The sequence below is a fragment of the Pelobates fuscus genome, chromosome 13, assembly GCF_036172605.1.
Source record: "Pelobates fuscus isolate aPelFus1 chromosome 13, aPelFus1.pri, whole genome shotgun sequence".
Classification (NCBI taxonomy): Eukaryota; Metazoa; Chordata; class Amphibia; order Anura; family Pelobatidae; genus Pelobates; species Pelobates fuscus.
In genome coordinates, this window is record NC_086329.1 from 17,356,473 (window position 1) to 17,382,752 (window position 26,280).

At 40.0% G+C, this 26,280-nt stretch overlaps 1 protein-coding gene across 1 annotated transcript in view; it reads left to right on the forward strand.

The window, feature by feature from the left end:
- The window catches only part of TDRD9 (tudor domain containing 9), a 117,259-nt gene that overhangs the window by 32,920 nt on the left and 58,059 nt on the right, over positions 1–26,280 (forward strand). Inside the window, exons 6-13 of the mRNA XM_063439181.1 lie at positions 1,842–1,922; positions 7,571–7,735; positions 9,272–9,372; positions 19,605–19,663; positions 22,672–22,726; positions 23,059–23,143; positions 24,790–24,847; positions 25,585–25,689. Of these exons, the coding sequence (XP_063295251.1) occupies positions 1,842–1,922; positions 7,571–7,735; positions 9,272–9,372; positions 19,605–19,663; positions 22,672–22,726; positions 23,059–23,143; positions 24,790–24,847; positions 25,585–25,689 (709 nt within the window). The remainder of the gene's footprint in view (positions 1–1,841; positions 1,923–7,570; positions 7,736–9,271; positions 9,373–19,604; positions 19,664–22,671; positions 22,727–23,058; positions 23,144–24,789; positions 24,848–25,584; positions 25,690–26,280) is intronic.

A 26,280-nucleotide genomic window follows, 5' to 3' on the forward strand; every position in this document is an offset into this window, starting at 1 on the left:
ATCATTTTTATTAACTTTCGCTTTTTAAAGTATGTTTTGTGGCTTTTGTTGCATTGGTCTGATCCTGTCCTTCCCATCTAGCTTAATCCTAGAATAAGCTCTTTCTGTTTTTAGTGTACTTGTAAGAATGAAGTGTTGTGGTGTTTTCTAGTCTGCATGCACTTCTGAGAGAGCTTGTTTGTTACATATCTCATAATATTTCAAATAGCCAGACAGGTGTACTTTCATTATATGCAAGTGGCTGGGGGATAGTTCAAGCGCCGAGCTATTGCAGACATTTTTTTTTTAACTTAAAAAGGGACACTCCAGGCACCCGGACCACTTCTGCCCATTGGAGTGGTTTGGGTGGCAACTCCCACTACCCTTAACCCTGCAAGTGTAATTATTGCAGTTTTTGATAAACTGCAATAATTACCTTGCAGGTTTAACTCCACCTCTAGTGGCTGTCTACTAGACAGACACTAGAGGTCACTTTCTGCTCTATAGCACAGGAAACCTGTGCTAGAGCGTCGCTGGGCGTCCTCACGCTGTGTGAAGACCTCCAGCGTCGCTCAAATCCCCGTAGGAAAGCATTGAAATTAGTTTTCAATTCTTTCCTATGGGGAGACCTAATGCGCATGCGCGGCATTGCTGCGCATGCACATTAGGTCTCCTCGGCCGGTGGGCGGGATCAGTCTCGTCCACCGGCCGACGCAATGGAGAGGAGGAGCATCGCGGAGGAGGAGACAGCGGCAAGGGACATCGCCGCTGCCTCAGGGAAGTGACTGAAGGGGTTTTCACCCCTTCAGCAACTGGGGATTGGTGGGTGGGAGGAAGAGGGACCCTTCAGTGCCAGGAAAACGGATCGTTTTCCTGGCACTGTAGATTCCCTTTAACTTACAGATAGCCAATTAAATAAATAAATGTAATCTATATTAAAGAGACTTTACTGTGAGTTTTGTTGCAAAGCATACATAAAATTTGGAGCTCTTAGAAATGAGATGAGAGATCCTCCTTTTACGAAGGACACTTTGGAGGTGTGCTGGTGTAGTTCTGTCTTGTAAAAGAAAATAATGAAATTAAAAGGACACTATAGGCATGAAAACAACTTTAACTTGGTTTATAGATCATGTCCCTGCAATCTCACTGCTCATTTCTCTGCCATTTAGGAGTTCAATTACTTTGTTTATACAGTCCTAGTCATGCCTTCTGCATGTGGCTTGCACAGACTTCCTACTAAACACTTCCTGTAAAGTGAGATCTAAAGCTTAAACTTCAGTCTGTTTCATTTAGGATTTCTTATCCCCTGCTCTGTTTAATAGCCTTATAGACCCTGAAGGAGTCTCCTGTGGGTGACTAAAGTTCATTTTACAGAGCAGGAGATAAAGTTAGAGGGAACAGTGGGGACTTCAATGCTTGCAATTACTACTCTCAAATCTCAGTATTCTCTTAATCCTACCATTGAGTGTTTCAAAAACCAAGCCAGTCACTATCTGTGTGTGAGGAAAAACTGTAGAGAAAAAATTACAATACAACACATGGAAAGGAGAGAAAAAAATGATCTCCAAAGGATAAGGAAGTCAGACAGACACTTCAAGCACCATAAAGTTAGTGTTCCTTTAACTTTGGGTTGCAAAGTCAGATAAAGAGTGCTGGGAGTGAACTAGCCAAGTGCAATAGCCGTACTCATGACATTCATCTTAAAATGATTTATTTAGTGAATGCCATAAATCACTGTTTTGTAAATACTTCGGTATATTAGTATGTCCATTCCTTTTGAGTGATTATCTTTAATTTGTTTTGTTCTACAAAATAGGGTTCAAAATAGAATGATTTTTTTTTACAGTTTTCTATATTTTTAGGTCCATGAACGCACTGAAGAAATGGACTTCCTTTTGTTGATTGTACGTAAGCTCCTGCGTACCAACTCTCGATTGGTGAAGGTTAGTGTTAGACTTTGGATCATTCACTAAAAATAATTAAATGAGCAGCCTAGGCACCATAACCACTAGATGCTAAAGTAGTGATTATGGTGGCATAAGGCGTGGGAAGCTGTCTCCTGGTCCTCGGTCAAACTGAGCCGTTTAACAAACATTTCGAGGTCACCGTACTTGATTCCCCCGTAGCTTGACCCTCCTGTTTGCCTGACTTGGGAATGTAGATTTTTCACTTCCAGACTGACTGTGTCTTTGGCAACCTTGGTTTAGGTCAAATGATATTATAAAGAACCAGGGTGCAACTTCCCCAGCATACGTGCACCAAAAGTACATCAGTATGTAGTAATTAAGGGTTCTCAATTGCAAAATTGTTTAGTATACAAACAAATCCATTTCATATGTGTGATTTAGAAAAACATATATTTTTTATCAAATAAACTGATTAATTAAATTGTTAACTTGCATTTTAAAGAGAAACTGTCACTTGCCAGTGTTTTTAAAGATAATTCGATATGACTTGCACAGAGTTTAATTTTAGCTTGATTCACTGTAGACTTCACTGTACACTGGGAATAAATGGACAGCTGGATTTTCTTTCTTGTACAACTAGTCTTGCAAGATGTGATTTACATTTGATGTAGGTTCAAATAATAAAAAATGAGGTCATGGCTTTTAATACAATTAAAGCATAATCATTAGCTAACTTTTAGTAATCTTAGAATGTAATGAAAAGTTAGTTCCTCTTTGTGTTCCTATCCAATGTTCTGTAGTTTTATTTTATTGACCATATATAAAAATCCAATGTGGTATGTAAAAATGTATATTATTAAAGGAGTTGACTTGCTTAATTTTTTTTTTTTTTTTTTTAATTCTTTATTTTTGACAGTGCAGTAGGAGATAGACAATTTTCAAAAGGCATGTATACAGATTTGCATTATGAGGCATACATTCAAGTAAAGCAGAGGGTTATCCATGCTGCACTGTTGTTTTTTTGTTTTAAAAAGACAAATGAAATCATAGTAAAGTTCAAACGTGAAATGATCTCAGCCATTGAGGCAATATGTGGGGATCATCATCTCTTACAGTGGGTGAGTGGGTCTGGTATTGGGACAGCGAGACTCCCTATATGTCAGCTAGGCGTGAGAAACATTGAGTAATGAGCCGATGGGTTAAGGCTGTCTATGTGGGCATTTTATATGAATAAGAAGGTGGCGTCAGAACGGGGCTCAGTCGGTGTTGCCCCCAGGATGCAAACGTGTTGTACTGATGCGTGTCAGGTAGTGCCCTGTCAGGGGTATCTCCTCTCCTGGTCGTCCAGGGTAGGATGGGGGGGTGGGGAAGGGCTGTTACTTACACGGCGTGTCCGTGCGTAGAAGTGTAAATGATGTGAGTGTCAACGGGAGCGAACTAGTCGCAGGTAGTAGTCAAGACGGTCGGGTCAAGGTGGCCGTTGAAAAACAAGAGTAAGACATAAAATCATTTAACCAAAATAAAATGAGCAGTCGACTTTAACCTTATTCATCTAAAAAACAGAGTTCATGCGATGAGCCTGGTGGGTCAGGTGTCCAAGCGTCCAATGGTGGCGGGGTTGGAAGGAACCCAATAGGCCCTCGAGGCGGGTGTCTCCGCGTCCATGGAGCAGTGCATTTTCGTGGGTAAAACTTGTGCATACAACAGAGCAGTAAAGCTTTGAACTAAAGTAAAACAGAGTTAAAGTAAAACAGAGTTAAGTTCAGCAGGTGTCCCCATCAAGGGCGTTCAGGTAGGGGCCGCATTCCGTGAAGCACGGGCCGTTCCTTTCGGTACAAAAGTCACTGCTGTTGCCGGATTCCATTCGTGTGTCGTGGATGGCATGTGAGGTTGTTGTAGGGAGTCCGTGGGGAGACCCAGAGGGACGAGGTGTGCCTCCGCCTCCTGCAAGTCCTTAATAAGGTATGTTTTATCGTTCAGGGTTACCTGGAGCTTGTGTGGGGGGCGCCAGTGGTAGGTAACGTTGTGTGCGCAGAGCAAAGCAGTAAAAGGCCTCAGGGTTGCGCGCCAAGCCACGGTCCCCCTGGAGAGATCAGTGTATAGCGAGAGAGCCATATCTTCGAAGATAAGGGGTGTGTTACCCCTGGCGGCCGCCATTACTGCCATCTTGTCTTGTCTTTTTTGAAATTTGACGATTAAATCTCTGGGTGTTGCCTGAGGGGCTGTGGGTGGTTTTGCGATTCTGAACATGCCGTCCAGCACCACTCCTTTGGCCTGTTTCGGCGGGAGTAGTTTGCCGATTAGGCGCCGCATGAGGTGGGGAAGTTCAGACTCCGGGACCGTCTCCGCAATGCCTCTCACTTTCAAGTTTTGGGCGCGGCGTGAGTCTTCTATTGTCGCCATATGCTGTTCCAGTTGCAGATTCTTTGTTTGTAATGTTTTTACCTCCTGTTGGAGCGTGGTAACAAGCTTCGAGTGGTTGCGGGAGTCCTGTTCCGCTGTGCTCATGCGGTGCGTTAGGCCCTGAATATTTTTTTTCATGTCGGCCATGTCTGATTGAAGGTTGCCGCGAAGCTCGGCCAGCAGCTCCCTCATTTCTGCCTTGGTGACCGGGGCAGTGTCTGGTGTTGGTTGGGGCTGCGGCAGGCTGCGCACTGCAGGCGGGCATGCTTCTGCAGGGTCAGAGAAATCTTCGTCGGAGTCGACTAAGCCTTCCATGTAGGTATCCAAGTCTGGCTCCATAGCGCCACGTGCTCGCCGCCAGAGATCCCCTATGCTGGCACCCGGCCAGGCATATCTGATTTTGGCTTTTTGGTTTTCCTGCCCATTATAGCGTTGTCTGTAGTAGTAGGTTAGCCTTAATGTCTTTTTGGGGGAGTAAATTAGTCGAATTTTGCTCGTTTTGTGGTTGTAAATCACGGAGCTCTACTGAGATGCGACCAGTCAGCTCGGCTGTTGGCTCCGCCCCCGACTTGCTTAATTTTTAATTTACCGTAAGTAGTTAAAATTTTGTGGGGTTACACCACGCTCCTGTCCTACCTCATTAATTTGCTGTACCCAAATGACTATCAGTCTTCTGCACACGGTTGATAGTGTAAAGGGTGACCAATGGGTAGGTTCCCACATAAATGTCATGTGGATCTCCTTTATTTGAAGGGATAGGGGATGCCAATGTGCCATGCTGTTGTGATCTGGGGACTTGAGGTTTCTTTACTTCTAACTAGTAAAGTATGAGTATTTAATGCATGTTTAACTGTAAAATGAAGGCTTCTCTCTGTGACTGCGCTTCTGAATGTGACTAGGGAATTCATTGAGTAATTGTGTGTTTTGTGAATTTTTATAATGTCTGTATATCCAGTTTGTGAAGAAATCAGATGTTTTCTGTTCTCTTTAAAGACACTGAATTTAATTGTCACATTCAGATTTAATTTCCAAACCTGACACTGAATTGGAAATCTGAAGCAAAATCCCCCTTGATTTGAGAAGGCCCCCCCCGTGACGTAATGTTAATAGTGCACACACAAAACAAAAATAATTCTATTTAGTATCATTCTTACTCCAGTTTGATAATAGGTTAACATGATCCTGCTTTAGTCTTTGTAAATACAACTTTTACTCCCCAAGGCTAAATGGCATTCATCGGTGACCAGTGTAATGTGTTGTGATTAAGATTTTTCTCATGTTCGGTTGCATTAATTTCCAAAGTGTGCTCCAGGCTAACGGAAGTATAAAATAGTTTGCATTGAGTTAAGGTCTTGCTAGAACTATATTCATGCAGGGGATTCCACTTGTTTCTTAATTTATTTAGCACAGTGGAATGGAAACTATTGTATATAAACACTTCAGGCATTTTCTTCTTTTTCTTTTCAATGAAAAAAATATTTGTACGTAGTGGTCATAAGTAATGATCTTCAAATCTGCAAAATTTGTACATGATGTGATATATATATATTTTTTTTGTATTACAGGGACGTTATAGTCCACAAAACAACTTTAGTTTAATAAAGTAGTTTTGGTGTATAGATCATGCCACTGAAGTCTCACTGCTCAATTCTCTGCCATTTAGAAGTTAAATCACTTTTGTTTCTGTTTACGCAGTCCTTATCACCCCTCCCCTGGCTGTGACTCACCTGGCATGCATGAAATAATTGGTCTAATTTTCAATCAGATGCAGCTTACTTTACAACTTAAGTTTTTATCTCCTGCTTTGTAAATTGAACATTAATTACATACAAGAGACTCCTGTAGGGACTAGCAAGCTATTAACAGAGCAGCGAATAAGAAATTCTAAATTAAACAGATTTTGCAATAAAGGAAGTGTAAACATTAGGTGACTCTTTACAGGAAGTGTTTAGGAAGACTGTGTAAGCCACATGCAAGGAGGTGTGACTATGGCTACATGAACAGTGATTTACCTCCTAAATGGTAGATGATTGAGTAGTAAGACTGCAGGGGCATGATCTATACACCAAAATTGCGTTATTAAGCTAAAGTCGTTTTGGTGACTATAGTGTCCCTTTAAGTATTTAAAGGCACACTCTTTGTGCCAGGAGGAAACCTTACCAAGCAATTGTAGTAATACAAAACAAGGCAGTTTATCAATTGGAAAAATCCTTTCTTATTTTGTATAAATATATTTTTATTATTATTTCACATAAATAAGTCAAGACATATCTGTATAAGTCTCAAAGACTGTGATTGCGTCAATTAACGTGTTCTAGATTAATAGTATAGGTACCATTCTAGGTAAAAGTTAAAAATAGGCATTATTATACAGCCTGAGTAATAATTCACTATCATTATACAGATACAGACTTTAAACAAAACCGTGTCGACCGTAGATAGACATTTTGACATGAGGGCCTCCCCCCTTCTATAAACAAAACAATCCAGAAAAAAGAAGAAAAATGAATTCTCTCAAATAATTAGGTCAGTCCTTTCCCATTATCAGGGTATTTCAATAACCACTTGTTTCATATCTTATAGAAGAGAGAGAGTATCCCTTACTTCTAGCATTATAGTATCCTCTTTCCATCAAGCATTGGTATGTAATCTCTAAAGACATAGAGAGAAAACATCTATCCATTAAGCCATATCTCTCTTTTAAATTGAAACAATGTTTGTCTTACACTGTCTAGAATTTTAGATTTGTTTTTCTGCATGGTGAGATTCACTTGTTTCGTGTGGATCCATGCTCAACTCACCAACGGTGATGTGAAATTATTAGTGGCGCATCGCTGCCAGTACTTATAACATTTTACTAGATTCTCATTCATTTCAGTCTTTAGTTTAAACACTTCTACATGTATGTATGTGTATATACATTAATTTCAACAGCTTTCAACTGTGTTAATACCTAAAACCTTCTTTGTTGGGTGTGCTATTTCTCATAAGGCATACAAAAGTAAATTGGAGAGAGAGCTAATAAAGTATAAAAAAATAAATTCAATATACTTTATATATGTACTTAATACAACCAAAAACATCCCCCTCTATGCTACCCCTTGCTTCCTTCTTTCCTACCCTCTATTTTTCCTACCCCTAATTGTTAGCATCTCTTTTCTTTATTAGTTCACTACGGCGTCCTTCAAATGAATCTTTATCCATTTTTTTTGCATCGTCAATGTCCCGAATAATGTGTGTAGTATCATCTAGATGAATAAAGATCCCTTCCTATTTTGCAGGTAATTTTGATGTCTGCCACAATCAACTGTAATGAATTTGCTGAATATTTCGCTATGCCAGTTCTAAACCAACTCATTCCAGCATATATTTTTGAGGTAGAAGGCAGACCCCATGATGTGGAGTTATTTTACCTCGATGATTTAAAGCACCTTCCTAGGATAAAGGTAAATTGACACGGTTTTATTTAAATTAAAAGATGGATCATAGATTGGTTTGGTCTCGAAGTCCATAATTTGTGAAGACAAACCTGATTACTTTGAGCTTGCTTTAATTCTTCCAAACGTTTTTGGATCCATCGTGTTAAAGGGACACTATAGATGCAGACTTCTTCATCTCAATTAACCTTAAAACATTGCAGTGTTAAAACAGTGCTTTCCTATGGGGAAGGCCTGATGCGCACACATGGTTCTTCATGGAACATTAGCGCTGGCATTGGGTAAGTGTTAAAAGGTTTTTTGTATTCCTAATATTATAGCTTTCCTTTAAGCCATTGGCTTTATGGTGGTTATAAGGATTTCTATCTGCAATATCCAGTATGGACAAAATATCAGACTCAGTTTGGAGAAAGAACTGGTACTACCAATATTTTCACATTTTGGGCTCTAAAGAGATTTTAATCTTTAGTTTGGCGTGATAGACAGGCAGTGAATTGCAAATTTAAGGCCACAATATCCTAAATGTAAGCATCGCTGACTTGGTTAATTCTTTCAGGTTGAATATTTTGGCCTTAAATTCAAATTTACTTTGAATTGCCGAAAATTCTCACTTTGTCGAATAATGATCAATTCTGTCTGAAGAAATGACGACTTCTATATAAGGTGTTCCTGTACGATGTGTGCGTAGGCAGAGGGGAGCTTAGCTTGGTCCAATGACGTTACACAGGGCTTTTCACGAAAGTGAAAATTGTTAGTAATTAAAAATGAATTTCCAGATTTTTCCTAAGGGAACACCATAGCTAGGAGGGTGTAACCAGGTTAATTTATGAAAGTGTCAATTACTATTAAATCTGCACTTTTTTGTAAAATGGGAGGGGGGGGTGGGGGGGGAGATCTAAACACATCAAACACTTAAGCAAGCTAGTATACTTTAGGTGTTTGGAGTGTTATTTTAAAATTCACAGTTATTCACTAAAGTGAGAATTCAAAGTGAATTTCAAATTTAAGGCCAGAGTAACCAAACGGGAAGCAAGACTGACATTGAGAATGTTTCCAGTTTAGCTAATTTCACCTTAAATTCTAAATTCACTGTGAATTCGCCCTGAATTCTCCCTTCAGTGAATAATGCGGTTTGAGTTCCTGGCAGTTGTCACATTAGGGGCAGTTTGGCTTATTGGCGAAGCGGTGTTTGCCATTCCTTGCAGTTGGCTACAAACTAAGTGAAAGAAATATACAATAATTGAGTAGATCTATGGACAACCGCTATTTAGAATTGTTATTTATTTTTTTGCCTGTTACATTACAATGAGACTGGCAGCAGTTCATGCAACAGGATTACTTTCCATCTCCTTTGTTTTACGTACACCTTCTTGTCTTACTATAATCCATACTGTGGGTGTTTTGGGGGGGGGGTAGGGAAGGTGAATATTTTTTTTTCTTCTTTAATTGATAAAACTGTTAACGTTTTACTAGGAAATTATGACAATAGATAAATCCTGTTCTGAAATATTATGTCTCAATACTGTTTTTATTTTTTCTTCCTAGTCACTACCTACGTGTTTTCGGGAACCCTACATATATGAGGAATTGTACGACATTGCAACATACCTGATTCAGTATTTCGATGATCTGGAGAAAGAACAAGAGTAAGAATTAGGTTTGGTTTTGTTTGAAATGTGAATGTTATATTGTCCGACTTCAAGAGGATTCAAATACGATGCCTTCAACGTTTTGCCAGCGCTAGCTCTAAAAGTGTATTCTCTTCCTGATTTAGTGAAAATCCGAAAATATAAATGTGTAAATGAAATAACAACTTTAACAAAACAACCTTATCTAAAAAAAAACCAATATGCGGTTTTAAATAAACGTTACTCTTCACATGGAAAAGAGCAAAGAATTTACTACAATATTGGTTGCTTTAGTTTTATTTATTCATTTAATTTTATTGAAGGGGAGAGGGAGAGGTGGCATGCTGTCTCATAGTCCGATGTAATTGCTCAGCAGTGTGAGTGGGAGCTAGATTTTTCAGACTACCTACATTCATTAAGGACAGACTAATAATATATAATGTATTTTTTTGCGGTCTTCTTTTTGACATAAAGTCTTTCTACGTTTGTAATCTGTTTTCAAATCGGGATACAATGGAAAAAAATTGTTTATTATAGTGTATACTAGTGACCACTAACCTTTACAATTAGGAATAATCCATAAAATTTGAGCAACTTCCTCTTTATGTTCTGTTTTGAAATCTATGCCAAGTGAATGCTATGTACATAGAATAGATTCATTAGAGAAACCATGATCTCTGATTCAGACTAACGAGAACACTGTTAGATTTTATGTAGAAGAAGAAACCAACCACATAAGGATTTTTTTTTTTTTTTAGGTGAAATAGAATTTAGGTCTGTTTTTATTCTCCCTCTTTGCTTAACCAGCTGTACCAACATATATTGATCTATCTAGATATATATATATATATTTGTATCTAATAACTATCCAGTATCTAGTTAGTGAGTATATATCTGTATCTAATAGCTATACAGTAGCTTTACAGTATTTAGTAACTATATCTAATCTCTAATAACTATCCAGTATCTAGTAAGTTTGTATCTATCTGTATCTAAGAGCTATACAGTATGTAGTAAGTGTGTATCAATCTGTATCTAAGAGCTATACAGTATGTAGTGTGTATCTATCTGTATCTAATAGCTATACAGTATGTAGTAAGTGTGTATCAATCTGTATCTAATAGGTATACAGTATCTAGTAAGTGTGTATCAATCTGTATCTAATAGCTATACAGTATGTAGTAAGTGTGTATCAATCTGTATCTAATAGCTATACAGTATCTAGTAAGTGTGTATCTGTCTGTATCTAATAGCTATACAGTATGTAGTAAGTGTGTATCAATCTGTATCTAAGAGCTATACAGTATGTAGTGTGTATCTATCTGTATCTAATAGCTATACAGTATGTAGTAAGTGTGTATCAATCTGTATCTAATAGCTATACAGTATGTAGTAACTGTATCGGTCTGTATCTAATCTCTAATAAATATCCAGTATCTAGTAAGTGTGTATCTATCTGTATCTAATGGCTATACAGTATGTAGTGTGTCTCAATCTGTATCGAATAGCTGTACAGTATGTAGTAAGTGTGTATCAATCTGTATCTAATAGCTATACAGTATCTAGTAAGTGTGTATCTGTCTGTATCTAATAGCTACACAGTATGTAATAAGTGTGTATCAATCTGTATCTAATAGCTATACAGTATGTAGTAAGTGTGTATCAATCTGTATCTAATAGCTATACAGTATCTAGTAAGTGTGTATCTGTCTGTATCTAATAGCTATACAGTATGTAATAAGTGTGTATCAATCTGTATCTAATAGCTATACAGTATGTAGTAAGTGTGTATCAGTCTGTATCTAATAGCTATACAGTATCTAGTAAGTGTGTATCTGTCTGTATCTAATAGCTATACAGTATGTAGTAAGTGTGTATCAATCTGTATCTAATAGCTATACAGTATGTAGTAAGTGTGTATCAATCTGTATCTAATAGCTATACAGTATGTAGTAAGTGTGTATCAATCTGTATCTAATAGCTATACAGTATGTAGTAAGTGTGTATCAATCTGTATCTAATAGCTATACAGTATGTAGTAAGTGTGTATCTGATGGCTATACAGGATGTAGTAAGTGTGGATCTGTATCTAATAGCTATGCAGGATGTAATAAGTGTGGATCTGTATCTAATAGTTATACAGGATGTAGTAAGTGTGTATCTGTATTTAATAGCTATACAGGATGTAGTAAGTGTGTATCTGTATTTAATAGCTATGCAGGATGTAGTAAGTGTGTATCTGTATCTGATAGCTATGCAGGATGTAGTAAGTGTGTATCTGTATCTGATAGCTATACAGGATGTAGTAAGTGTGTATCTGTATCTAATAGCTATACAGGATGCAGTAAGTGTGTATCTGTATCTAATAGCTATACAGGATGTAGTAAGTGTGGATCTGTATCTGATAGCTCTACAGCAGTGTTCCCCAACCCCCGGGCCGCGGACCGGTACCGGTCCGTGGATCAAACGGTACCGGGCCGCCCAGGGGTGTGCGAGCCTGCCGGCTAATGCAGGGCTGGCATTGCCCAAGTGCCAGCCCTGCAATGTGCCTGCGGACCGGAGGGGAGATCAGAGATCTCCCTCCCCGGTCTGCAGGCACATTGCTGGCAGCCGGCAGGGGAGTGAGAGAGGACCCGGAAGCTCTTACCTGCAGCTCCTCCGGGTCCTCCTCTCGCGAGATTTGGAGCGTTGCCGCGGTAACCACGGCAACGCTCCAAATCTCGCGAGAGTGAACTCTAGCCCTGTAACTGGGCTAGAGTTCACCTCACCACCACCGGACCACCAGGGATTCCCCACCGGACCACCAGGGACTAAGAAATGTCCCCCCTCCTCCCAGTAAAGGTAAGAAGGGAGGGGGGACATGAATATATTAATTTTAATTAAATAAATTTTAAAAAAGCCTCCTTACGCCCCATACACACACTGCCCACACACACACACACTACACACACTGCCCCACAAACACTGCCCCATACACACTACAAACACTGCCCCATGCACACACTACACACATTGCCCCACAAACACTGCCCCCATGCACACACTACACACACTGCCCCATACACACACTACACACATTGCCCCACAAACACTGCCCCATACACACTACACACATTGCCCCACAAACACTGCCCCATACACACTACACACATTGCCCCACAAACACTGCCCCATACACACTACACACATTGCCCCACAAACACTGCCCCCATGCACACACTACACACACTGCCCCACAAACACTGCCCCATACACACACTACACACATTGCCCCATACACACACTACACACACTGCCCCACAAACACTGTCCCCATACACACACTGCCCCACAAACACTGCCCCATACACACACTACAAACACTGCCCCATACACAGACTGCACACACTGCCCCACAAACACACTACACACACTGCCCCATACACACACTGCCCCATACACACACTGCCCCATACACACACTACACACACTGCCCCATACACACACTACACACACTGCCCCACAAACATTTCCCCCATACACACACTACACACACTGCCCCACAAACACTGCCCCATAAACACACTACACACACTGCCCCATACACACACTGCCCCATACACACACTGCCCCATACACACACTACACACACTGCCCCATACACACACTACACACACTGCCCCACAAACACTGCCCCCATACACACACTGCACACACTGCCCCACAAACACTGCCCCCATACACACACTACACACACTGCCCCACAAACATTTCCCCCATACACACACTACACACACTGCCCCACAAACACTGCCCCCCACACACACACTGCAACTCTCACACACACTGCCACCCTCACATACACACTGCACCGCTCACACACACATACACACAATTTTGAGTCTATGTCTTTATGTGACTGTGTTTGTGATTTTCTGACTATGTATGTGTCTGCGTGTTTTTTTTAATATATGTGACTTTGGGTTTTTTTTGTCTTATTAAATCAAAACAAGTGGGCCACGGAAAAATTATCAAATGTTTACCGGTCCGCGGCGATAAAAAGGTTGGGGAGCACTGCTCTACAGGATGTAGTAAGTGTGTATCTGTATCTGATAGCTATGCAGGATGTAGTAAGTGTGTATCTGTATCTAATAGCTATACAGGATGTAGTAAGTGTGTATCTGTATCTGATAGCTCTACAGGATGTAGTAAGTGTGTATCTGTATCTAATAGCTATACAGGATGCAGTAAGTGTGGATCTGTATCTAATAGCTATACAGGATGTTGTAAGTGTGTATTGTGTGGTTTATTTCAGTGATGTACACTGTAAGCTCTGTTCTGCTCAGGGTTGCAGGTCACAGTGCAGCAGCTGCATGTTGGATCAGGAATGGGCTGTTTCACTGTGAAAGCATGTTATTTTTCTGTTGATCTGAGCACCCTTCCATGAAGCACTCTATGGCAGATCTCTGCTGTTACATAAGCTCACGTGGCCATGTCTGTTAGGACAGCTGACTATGTTTCAATGCCTCGTTTTGGTGACAAATTGGAAGAAATGTATGTGTATATATAGATTAGAGGTAGATAGAAAATATAGAGAGAAACATGTGGATATATAGAGTGAGAAATATAGAGAGATGTGGATATATACAGAGAAATATATAGAGAGAGATGTGGATATATACAGAGAAATATATAGAGAGAGATGTGGATATATAAAGAGATATATTGAGAGAGAGAGAGAGATGTGGATATATAAAGATATATATTGAGAGAGAGAGATGTGGATATATAAAGATATATATTGATAGAGAGAGAGAGATGTGGATATATAAAGATATATATTGAGAGAGAGATGTGGATATATAAAGATATATATTGAGAGAGAGATGTGGATATATAAAGATATATATTGAGAGAGAGAGATGTGGATATATATATATATATATATTGAGAGAGAGAGAGAGAGATGTGGATATATATTGAGAGAGATGTGGATATATAAAGAGATATATATTGAGAGAAAGAGAGAGATGTGGATATATATATATATATATATATATATATATATATAATATTGAGAGAGAGAGGTGTGTGTGTGTGTGTGTGTGTGTGTGTGTATGTATGTATATATGTATATACCGGAGTAGCGGTGTTCATCCAATAATTCAGATGCCAAAAAAACAGGTGCATTGCAGCTAAACTGTTTGGGTCTCGTGGTGGTGATTGTTCTGGTATCGGAAATTAAGTATTTTTTTCTTTTAGCATATAATTTAGTACTAAAAAAGGTTATGGTGAGAAACAAAGACACAATATGGTTAAATACACCACAGTAATGTTGTGCATCATCTACATATCTCAAGGAGAACCTTGGAGAAAAATTAACCCTGGGCAGCAATTCTGTGAAATTAGGACTGACAGCCACCAGAGGCATGTTCTTGGGCAAATATAAATGTTGTTACATGAATGCTCAAGGCACCATAACCACTATATGTCAGTGAAGAAGTTATGGTGCCCGAAGTCCTGACTCTGCTTTACTTTTCACTGTTAAACTGTTTTCAAACAGTTTAACACTCATGGTGTATCTCAGGCCTCTCCTCCTGATCCTGGGCTAATTAGCTTGCGCAGCGAAGGGGCAGCTGTGATAGACTGACAGTATAAAAAGTTTTGCGTCTAACACTGGCGTCTCTTTATGAATAAACGTACATGTATTTTTAATCTTTGTTTGTGATAGTCAGCTGCTCAAGCAAATGCTTTCACAAGTTTAGCTAAGGTTGCACCAGGGGAATTTTCTTTAAACAAATAAAATTGTAACTGCAGCCGGTTCCCCTTTTTACCACTATAACGTCTTAAAGCATAGGACTTATTATGGCTAAGATATCTGTATTGTTAGCCCTGCTATACATAATTAGCAAGAGTTCCTCTATTTAAAATACCGTATATACTCGAGTATAAGCCGAGTTTTTCAGCACATTTTTTGTGCTGAAAAACCCCAACTCGGCTTATACTCGAGTCAATGTCTGTATTATGGCAATTTACATTGCCATAATACAGACTGGGGGCTGGCAGCGAGCGCTTACCTCTCCTGCAGCTCCTGTCAGCTCCCTTCTCCTCTGCGCCAGCCCGGTCAGCACCTCGGTCAGCTCCCAGTGTAAATCTCGCGAGAGCCGCGGGGTCATAGTGCGGCTCTCGCGATACTTACACTGTGAACTGACAGAGGAGCTGCACGGACCAGCGCGCAGGAGAAGGGAGCTGACAGGAGCTGCAGGAGAAGTAAGTAACAGCTCTGCCAGCCCCCCTCCCCCCACTGAACTACCAATGTCACTGGACCACCAGGGAAGGAGAGCCCCCCTCCCTGCCATGTATCAAGCAGGGAGGGGGGACGAAAAAAAAATATTAATAATAATAATAATAAAAAAAATTTAAAATAATAATTTAAAAATAAATAATAATCGAACAATAATCAAAATGCCCACCCCCCACCAACACATACACAAACACACACTGCATCATACACTCACACACACGCACGCACTGCACTCACACACGCACTCACGCACTGCACTCACACGCACTGCACTGCACTGCACTCACACGCACTGCACTGCACTGCACACACACGCACTGCACTCACACACACACGCACTGCACTCACACACACACACGCACTGCACTCACACACGCACTGCACTCACACACGCACTGCACACACACGCACTGCACTCACACACACACACACGCACTCACACACGCACGCACTAACACACACACGCACTCACACACACACGCACTGCACCCACACGCACTGCACCCACACACGCACTGCACTCACACACGCACTCACACACGCTCTGCACTCACACACGCTCTGCACTCACACACGCTCTGCACTCACACACGCTCTGCACTCACACACGCTCTGCACTCACACACGCTCTGCACTCACACACGCTCTGCACTCACACACGCTCTGCACTCACACACGCACTGCACTCACACACGCACTGCACTCACACACGCACTGCACTCACACACGCACTGCACTCACACACGCACTGCACTCACACACGCACTGCACTCACACACGCACTGCACTCACACACACGCACTGCACTCACACACACGCACTGCACTCACACACACGCACTGCACTCACTCACGCACTGCACTCACTCACGCACTGCACTCACACACACGCACTGCACTCACACACACACACACACACTGTAAATAAATATTCAATTAACATAATTTTTTTGGGATATAATTTTATTTAGAAATTTACCAGTAGCTGCTGCATTTCCCACCCTAGTCTTATACTCGAGTCAATACGTTTTCCCAGTTTTTTGGGGTAAAATTAGGGGCCTCGGCTTATATTCGGGTCGGCTTATACTCGAGAATATACGTTATATAAATTAATGAGACCTACAATATAAAATAGGGATTGTCTTTGAAGCAATAGAGTTTTGTCTCTTAAATATTCTATTAAATAAATATAGACATAAAAAATCCATTAAAATAATCTATTTTTTTTTTGTAAATCTTTATTTTTGTTGTGTATGGAAATAACATAGCAGATCCTACAATACCCCAACAGCACATGTAGGTTCAAGATTAAACATAGCATAGAGAAACATAACTGTTGATCAGCATTTTGATTAGACTGCATATATTAAGAGTGGATAGGGAGAGGGAAACCAGAATGAAACAGGGCATTTTCCTAAAGGTACATTTGAGTAATAGACACATGTGTAGCTAAAAATGTCATGAGGAATCAGGCAAAGTATAGGTGTCAGAGCAAATTTCTTAGCCACAGGATACGTGTGTGATAGGGTGAGTATGACGTATATGTAGACATGACAGTGTGCAACCAGCTAAGGCCACCTACAATGCAGTACGCGGTGAGAAATCGTCGCATAATATATCGTTGAAGCATAAGTATTTCTATGTGTGATTGGCAGCGTAGGTAGGGAATTTTCTAAAATGCACTGTGTAACAAAGCCTTGCCGCACTGTATTCATACTGTGCTTGTGGTCAACATATCATGGACCAATACTGGTGTAACTTGCCTGAAAAATTATAAATGACAAACGAGATATGGTTATCATTGTATCCCCTCACCTCAGAATACTTATGCTCAGCTTATGGTTACCCCCCATGTATATCGTCCTGTCCCCATCAGCATTACATTGGTCTTCAAGAAAAAGAAAAATCTAGCTGCAACATAAACTATAGCTAGGCACATAACAATATGCAATGGTATGGGGATATGAGATAGTGGCAACAGCCAAGTAGCAGACTGCAGGGCGTAGTTATGAAGTCCTGCATTGTAAGTCCAGTCTCAGCCGAGGTCCGTAGAGGCAGTTATGGAGTGGTGCCACAAATGTGTATAGAGAGGCTTCCCTCCTGCTTCAGGCCGTGATGAGGGCCCACATCTTGGTTCCACGGGCTTGGGCGCTCACGGTGGAGTCCAGGTCCTTCCTAGGACGGGAGTAGCCGCAGCTATACATGCTAGCTTTGGCCAGTGTTTGTGACTAATTGGCTACTAAAAAGAGTGGACATACCCCATATTGAATACCCCGGGTTGTATAATTTTCAAAAATATATGGTTTGATGGGGGTAAATTACATTGGGCGGGTTCAAAAATGTCCCAAATAGGACATGGGTGCATGATGACCAGCTGTGAAAATTCCTAGTTGGAAAACTGGAATGCGCACCCTCCAAATAAGGTCTTTTAGCCCCCAGAGAACCCGACACACCTATACATGGGTGGTATCACTGTACTCAGGAGATGTTGCTGAACACATGTTGGTGTGTTCTTTGGCAGTAACCCTTAAAGGTCTCAGTACATGTATTCTTAAATTGCTGTGTGTGTCAAAATAATCCTCAATTATTTTATTTTTTTAATACCTTAAGTTGTCTTCAGGGATTCCTGACCGATATCAGTGTTACAATGTAACTTGCGTTAATTAAAAAAATAAATAAAAAAAACACGGTTTGGAAAAAGCTACTTGTATTTAAAGCCGTATAACTTTCCAAAAACATGTTAACATTAGGTATTTCTAAACTCAGGACAAAATTTAGAAACCTTTTTGGCGGTTGTAGATGCGTAAAAGATTTTTGGGGTCAAAGTTCAAAAAAGTGTGTTATTTTTTCACAATATTTTATAATTTTTTTTTATAGTAAATTATATGATGTAATGAAAATAATGGTATCTTTAGACATGATGTGTGGGTACAGAAAATGAGTAAGAGGAAAATTACAGCTAAACACAATCCCCCAGAAATTTAGAAACAGCCCTGGTCCTTAACGGTAAGAAGATTGAAAAACTTTGTGGTCACTAATGGGTTAATCTTTATTTTGACTAGAAGTTAGGCCTTGAATTGTTATTGCATTAATCTGGGACAAAATGGCGTCTTGAAGTCTAAACATCTTATATATTTATTGGGTAAGACGTCAGATTGATAAGAAAAGGAACATTGAATGAGAAACAATAACAACTTGTCAGTTTGCAAAGTCTCTCAAAGACGAAGTACACAGTTTACTTTTCATTCTAAAACTTGTAATATTTGCATTTGCCCATAACAAAATAATATTAATTAGTATACATCGAGTAGAAATTCACCATTTGAGGATAACTTTTAAGGCCTGGCTAGTTGCATAGGACTGCACGTTTTATGTACTGGATATATAATATATATGTATTTTTATATCTATATGTATTTTATATGTTTGAGAGTTCCTGTTTGGGTTTAGATGAGAAGGATTCATAGTTTTCAGCGCCATCATACTTGCCGTGCTGTTGCCAAACATGAAGAATTAACATCTTCAATGAGGAAGCACCTCTAGTGGCCATCACTGAGCCACTAGAAGCATGATTTAGACAAAACGTAAACATTGCCGTTTCTCTTTGCTACATGCTAATTAAATTGAAAGTGCAACCCATAAAGTGAAATGTATGTCGGGTGAAGTTAAGCAATATGTTTTGGATGTTCTGTAGTGTTGACAGGCTATGATTACAGTTAAAATCTGAGGATTAGTCACGTTTCACATGCACGTTCAGTGTTTTGTAGTGTGAGCACTTATGCTTTACTGAAGTTAGTTAGGAGGACTTGACTTATAGGGGTTGTTTGCATCTGCAGACTCCTTGTTATAAGTTTTTTTTTTTTTGGAAGTCTTGTGGATGACATTGCTATCAATAAATTAAATTATTCATATTCAGTATTTATGATGATTTTTAACGGTGAATCTTCAATGCTTTCATTTCTCCACAGTCACTTGAAAAATCCCACGTTGGCCACTGAACCGAACAGCGTCTTGTTTTTTTTGCCAGGTAACAGGCTTTCTCATCTAATTCTAATTCTAATTATTTACTTGTTCCCGCAACTTGCCCTGTAAGTGAGGAAAAATGGGCGGGAGCATAGCAGTGGGGCTGACGGGGAGAATGATGCGCCGCCAGGCAACTAGGCGCACTGAAGATGCCTGGAACACATGAACAGCACTGTTATGTGAAATTAAGGTAAGACTGTTGATGTATGGGTCAGTGTGTGTCTGTCTGGGTCAATGTGTGTCTGTCTGGCTCAATGTGTATGTCTGTATGGGTCTGTCTGTATCTGTATGGATCAGTTTGTTGTATGTATGGGGTCGGTGTGTCTGTATGGGTCAGTTTGTATGCCTGTATGTGTGCGTCTGCATGGGTCAGTTTGTATGCCTGTATGTGTGCGTCTGCATGGGTCAGTTTGTATGCCTGTATGTGTGCATCTGCATGGGTCAGTGTGTGTGTCGGTATGGTTAAGTGTGTGTGTGTGCGTCAGACTTCATGGGTCAGTGTGTGTGTCAGTCTGCTTGGGTCACCGTGCGTCAGTCTATATGAGTGGATGGAGCGAATGGGACGGCAATTTTTACATTTTTTTATTTTTGGCGACCTTTCTTGCACCGACCCTGACTCCAATTCCCACAATTCTCTAACCACAGCAGCTTGAGAGCCAGAGAGATAAGCAAGGCTGCATTGATTTTAGTTTTACAACTACTAAAAGGTAGTTACACTCTCTTTCTCACATTAACTGTTAATTAAATACCTTGTGTTTGTGTTTCGCTTTTTTTACAACACTTATATGCGGGATGTGACTTCCACTCTAGGTCAGCTTTAACAGTGTGATAAATGACTAACGTTTGGTGAAGTGCAAAACTGACATTTCTCCTTGCTGCTCCAGTCATTTGTTTGCTATAAACCCCGAGAGAAAGAACACTACTTTTTTGGGCGTTATTATGGGTGCGTTGGCTCATCCTCTAATTGAGCATTATTCAGCACACGGAGCAGGTTATTGGGTTTTCGTTGAGGGCCATAAGTAAACTAATAAGCTAGAAGGCAGCATTTGCTAAAAAAAAAATGGATGCATAGCCTGGAGTGGTATATAAAATGTCCTTCATGTCACTCATTTCATTTGTCGGAGATTCTTGGCCCAAGGTTCATAAATGTCACAATCCATTTGTATTAAATTATGTAAGTATTGTAGAGCTATTCTCTTTTGTACTGTAGTTTTTTTTTTTTTTTTTGTTTTTTAATCAATGTCTCCACAACGTTTTGATTTTATATTTATAGTCTGGTCTATAATCGCTCCATAAATGTACATTTGTGTTTACATGAAAACTGCTCCAATATGCCTTAGTTTGCCCAGACTATTTATTTTTTATTTGTAAATGAGGGGGACATTGCACGTTGACATGGGATCTTTGAAGGCTGATTGGTTATGATTTAATTATTCTGTCTTTGGCCTTAAGGGGTTAGGCTGCCTCTTTATTTATCCAGTAGGTATTACTGTTGCAAAGAGAGCAGAGTATTTTCTAGGAAGAACTTATAAAGCACAAAGTACAGGACAAAGTCAGTATGTTCAACTTGCTAAACACATAGCTCTAGAATTCCTCAGGTATGGTTTTAAGAACATGTATAAGCCAGAACAGTGGCTACATTGGTACTCATCCTCGGGTACCCAAAGTACATGATAGGATACAATTATACAATAAAGGGACACTATAGTCACCAAAACAATTTTGGCTTAATGAAACCGTTTTGGGGTACAGATCATGCCCCTGAAGTCTTACTGCTCAATTCTCTGCCATTTAGGAATTGAATTACTTTTGTTTCTGCCTATGCAACCACACCTTCCCTGGCTGTGATTTTTTTTTTTTTTTTTTTAGATGATCAGATCTTACAGCACAGTGTGTTTACTGAACTTTCATCACACCTATGAGGCTCTAGCAGTGTATTTACAGAGCAGTAGATAAAGAAGGTTTAAACATTGAGATCTCTCTTTAGAGGCGATGCTAGGGAGACTGTGTAGGTCACATGCAGGGAGGTGTGGCTAGGGCTGTATAAACACAGTGATTTAACTCCTAAATGGCAGATATTTGAGCAGTGAGACTGCAGAAGTGTGATCTATACTCCAAACTTAATTTAGCTAAAATTGTATTGGTGCTTACGGTGTCTTTTATTAAACTGATCTTTCACTGGGGTTGAACGTTTTTGCCATCAGGGTAGTGACTGTATAGAATTATTGGCTATTAATTATACACATCATTGCTGTCTCACGTTGGGCCAGCTAATGCTTTAGTTGAGTGCATTAGGTAACCAACGAGGCTGTAGATTGTATTTATTTTATGTCAAACTGCTTGAAAATAGGGCTTTCTAACTGCTTGCCTCTTGACCTCTCACCTGCCACTTGGGTAGTAGCTCAGTGATGGTGTCCTTGCCATTGCTGCTCAAATTTGCATGGACTTATGTAGATGTTTACTCTGCGTTATCCAAACAGCAGATAAAGGGCCACATGTTATTTTTATTTATTTTTAATTTTTTCTTTAAAGTCTTAAATGATTTAAGCTACAAAACCCTATAACACCTGCTTCATGGAAGGTATGTGTCTTTGTTCATCTTTCATCCTTCTAGTAAGATATAGCTTGATTTGCAGAAGTGTTCCACATCACGGATGTCAAGACAAGGTTTGCTCCTTGTTTTATCATAGGCTAAATCTATACACAAGGCCAGCTAGCACTGGCATATTCTTGAGAAAAACACCAAGCCCTAACTTTGTGAACATCGATGAGCGTAACCAGACCGTTTTTGTGGAGACACCAACTGTTCATCCTTAAACACCTTAATCCAACAGGATAACATAAATATCTCTTGGTCTGTACATAACCCACCAGGATCATCAGCTGATTGTTCTTCGTTGTAGCTTCCATTATGCACCCCTTATTCTAAGAACGTCTTTAAAATAATGGATGTAATAATTTTGTAATGTACAAATGAAAAGTTACCAGTTCTAAATTTGTATCTCTTTTCAGGACTACATGAAATAAACTGCATGCATGAGCGTTTTACAAATATGGTTCAAAAAAGGTAAATTTGAATTACTTATTTAATATTGAAGAAAGATTGGTATATAGGTTTTAGTTAGTTATTTAATTTAACTATAAAATTAAGGTAAGGGCTGGGTAGGGATGATAACTACACCATTCTAAAGCCCCTGACATGCAATGCTCAACGTTGAGACCTGGCCGTAATACTCAATTCTTCCATGGTATATTTATGGGGATTTTGGCAAGCACTCATATACGTTTCACTAAAAACAGGGTTAGGTTAAGACTATGTGTGGGTTGTTTTATTTCTTTCTTTTATCATAATATTAATTTGAAAGGTTTATAACATTGCAGTTGTGTCCTTTTCTGTAGATTACAGGTGTATCCACTGCACTCGAGCATCAACTTAGATGAGCAGAATTCTGTTTTTATGACTCCAATCTTAGGATACAGGAAGGTAGATTTATCTTGTATTTTCCCATTATTGTTCTTTATTGTTATGATTACAGGTATTGTCATTCATTCAATGAAACATTTAACTGGGGTCAGCTGGAATTAACTTATTAACTGAGAACCCGACGCCGCTGGGTTTAACTATTTAACTGAGAGCCAAATGCCGCTGGGTTGAACTCATTAACTGAGAGCCCAATGCCGCTGGGTTGAACTCATTAACTGAGAGCCCAATGCCGCTGGGTTTAACTCATTAACTGAGAGCCCAATGCCGCTGGGTTGAACTCATTAACTGATAACCCAATGCAGCTGGGTTTAACTCATTAACTGAGAGCCCAATGCCGCTGGGTTGAACTCATTAACTGATAGCCCAATGCCGCTGGGTTGAACTCATTAACTGATAGCCCAATGCAGCTGGGTTTAACTCATTAACTGAGAGCCCGACGCTGCTGGGTTTAACTCATTTACTGAGAGCCCAGTGCTGCTGGGTTTAACTCATTTACTGAAAACCAAGTGCTGCTGGGTTTAACCCATTTACTGAGAGCCCAGTGCTGCTGGGTTTAACCCATTTACTGAGAGCCCAGTGCTGCTGGGTTTAACCCATTTACTGAGAGCCCAGTGCTGCTGGGTTTAACCCATTTACTGAGAGCCCAGTGCTGCTGGGTTTAACCCATTTACTGAGAGCCCAGTGCTGCTGGGTTTAACCCATTTACTGAGAGCCCAGTGCTGCTGGGTTTAACCCATTTACTGAGAGCCCAGTGCTGCTGGGTTTAACCCATTTACTGAGAGCCCAGTGCTGCTTAGTTTAACCCATTTACTGAGAGCCCAGTGCTGCTTAGTTTAACCCATTTACTGAGAGCCCAGTGCTGCTTAGTTTAACCCATTTACTGAGAGCCCAGTGCTGCTGGGTTTAACCCATTTACTGAGAGCCCAGTGCTGCTGGGTTTAACCCATTTACTGAGAGCCCAGTGCTGCTGGGTTTAACCCATTTACTGAGAGCCCAGTGCTGCTGGGTTTAACTCATTAACTGAGAGCACTAATCTAACACTCTCAGCCAGTGAGCTGGCCATGCATGGAAGGGCACTTTAATAGAATATCGGGTAAGAAACCTGAGTTGGTAGTTTGTGCCTAATTTTTATATATGTAAAATGAAGTGGTAATAGAGAAAAGTAGCTTGAATTCAAATACATATTCTTTTGTAATCAGTAATTGCTTATCCTTGGTTACAACGAATTGGGTCCACACCCTGATACAATATGCTGTACATTCTTACGTAAGACAAAATTCTAAAGTTGAATCCATCACTATGGAAATATATTGAGTGTTCTAACGGAGTTTACGTTTTTCTATATTGATTGATTGATTGATTGTCTGTTATCATGAATCTCCGCGGTTGTGTTTGAGCATTTGGTTCCATAACTGTTATCCAATACTACAGTTTGAGTACAGTTCATTCCTAACAGTCCTTGGAACGTACTCCTTCACTTCTTTTTTGGCAAACTACGGCAAGCTTGAATATCACCCCTGCTAGGTTATAGGAAAATATCTTGGCATATTTTAATGACTACCCAAGAGTTTGAAATGGACAATTGGGAGTTTGACTATAACCAGTTTTAAATGATTAATCTCTCAGTTACTTTTAATTTTTAACAGATAATATTGTCTACTAACATTGCTGAGAGCTCCATAACTGTTCCTGACGTGAAATATGGTAATACTTTAGATTTGTATTTTATTTTTACTTCTGTAGATTGTTTGTTGTATTTAATATATATATATATATATATATATATATATATATATATATATATACACACACACACATTTATATTACTTAGCCAGTTTGTTGTCAGTAAGATGTAGTTCACAAGATGCATTCTCAACAACAGGGATTATGAGAACTCGGAGAATGGCAAAAAGCTCAGAGAAACCTCAACTGCTTGCCCCCCTAAGATCCTGCTCAGGTTTTTTGCTCACTTGTGCCATTACAGAGAGAACCTATACTATTTGCATATCAGACCCATCCCGTCTATAGGGGCAATCCAGATCTGATATGCTGGCAAGTTCCAAATGCACGAGAGATTCAGCAACCTTAGACAATCGTTTTGGACTGCCAGTGAGGCTTAGCGGATTCCCCTCTTGGCACAGTGAGCATCTAGACCATCTCTGGATTGCCCTTTTAACTTGAGGAGAGACAAAGCGTGGTGGGCAAATTAGAGAATATGAGAACATTCTGAATAACTCCTTATAGCTTTTTCCTATCACCAAAAGGATCCCTATCACATGGAAGGCAGTAAAACATATTTGTGAGTTGATGTCTCAAACTCAATTTTGGCTCCCAAAACCCAGATGTATGAACCATTTTCATGTGATATGTAATATTTATGTGTTTGTTCATTAGAGAAATAATACTTGTAACTCAAATCCACGTTTCTCCTTTAATTGCAGTCATTGACTTTTGTTTGACAAAAACTCTTGTTTGCGATGAAGAAACAAACTATCAGAGTTTAAGGCTGAGCTGGGCATCAAAGGCCAATTGTGATCAGAGAAAAGGTATTTCCTCAATTTAAGGTTTTAAAACAAAACCTAACAAATAACTGCTGTTGCATGAATGCTAAACTAGAGAAATGGTCACGTTATAGATTCCTGATGCTTATTTTCTGCACAAAGGGCTAAAAATTTCCATTCCTATGTTGTTGGCCTGTCATTAAAGGGATATTGAAGTTGTCTGGGCGCTGTGACCCTTTTTCACTTAGTGCTGCAATGTAAAACATTTCAGTTCCAGAGAATGTTTACATTGCAGCTCTCAGTCTTCCCCCAGTGGCTGTCTAACACACAGCCACTGGGGGCGCTTCCAGAATCCAAAGGGACTTTTGGTCCGTTATCTGACGCTGGACATCCTCACGGACCTCCAGCGTCAGATTTTCCCTGTGGGAAGGTCTAGTGTGCGCGTGGCCATTGCCGCGCGTTAGGTCTCCCTTGCCGGCCGACGTGGGTGGAGCCTGACCCAGCACTGGATTCAGGTAAGTGACTGAAGGGGTTTTAACCCTGGCACTATAGGATCCCTTTAAAAGTTACTTACTACTGCAAACCAGCAGCAAGTGGAAATTGTAAGTTCTGATGTACATACCATTATACTGCTGT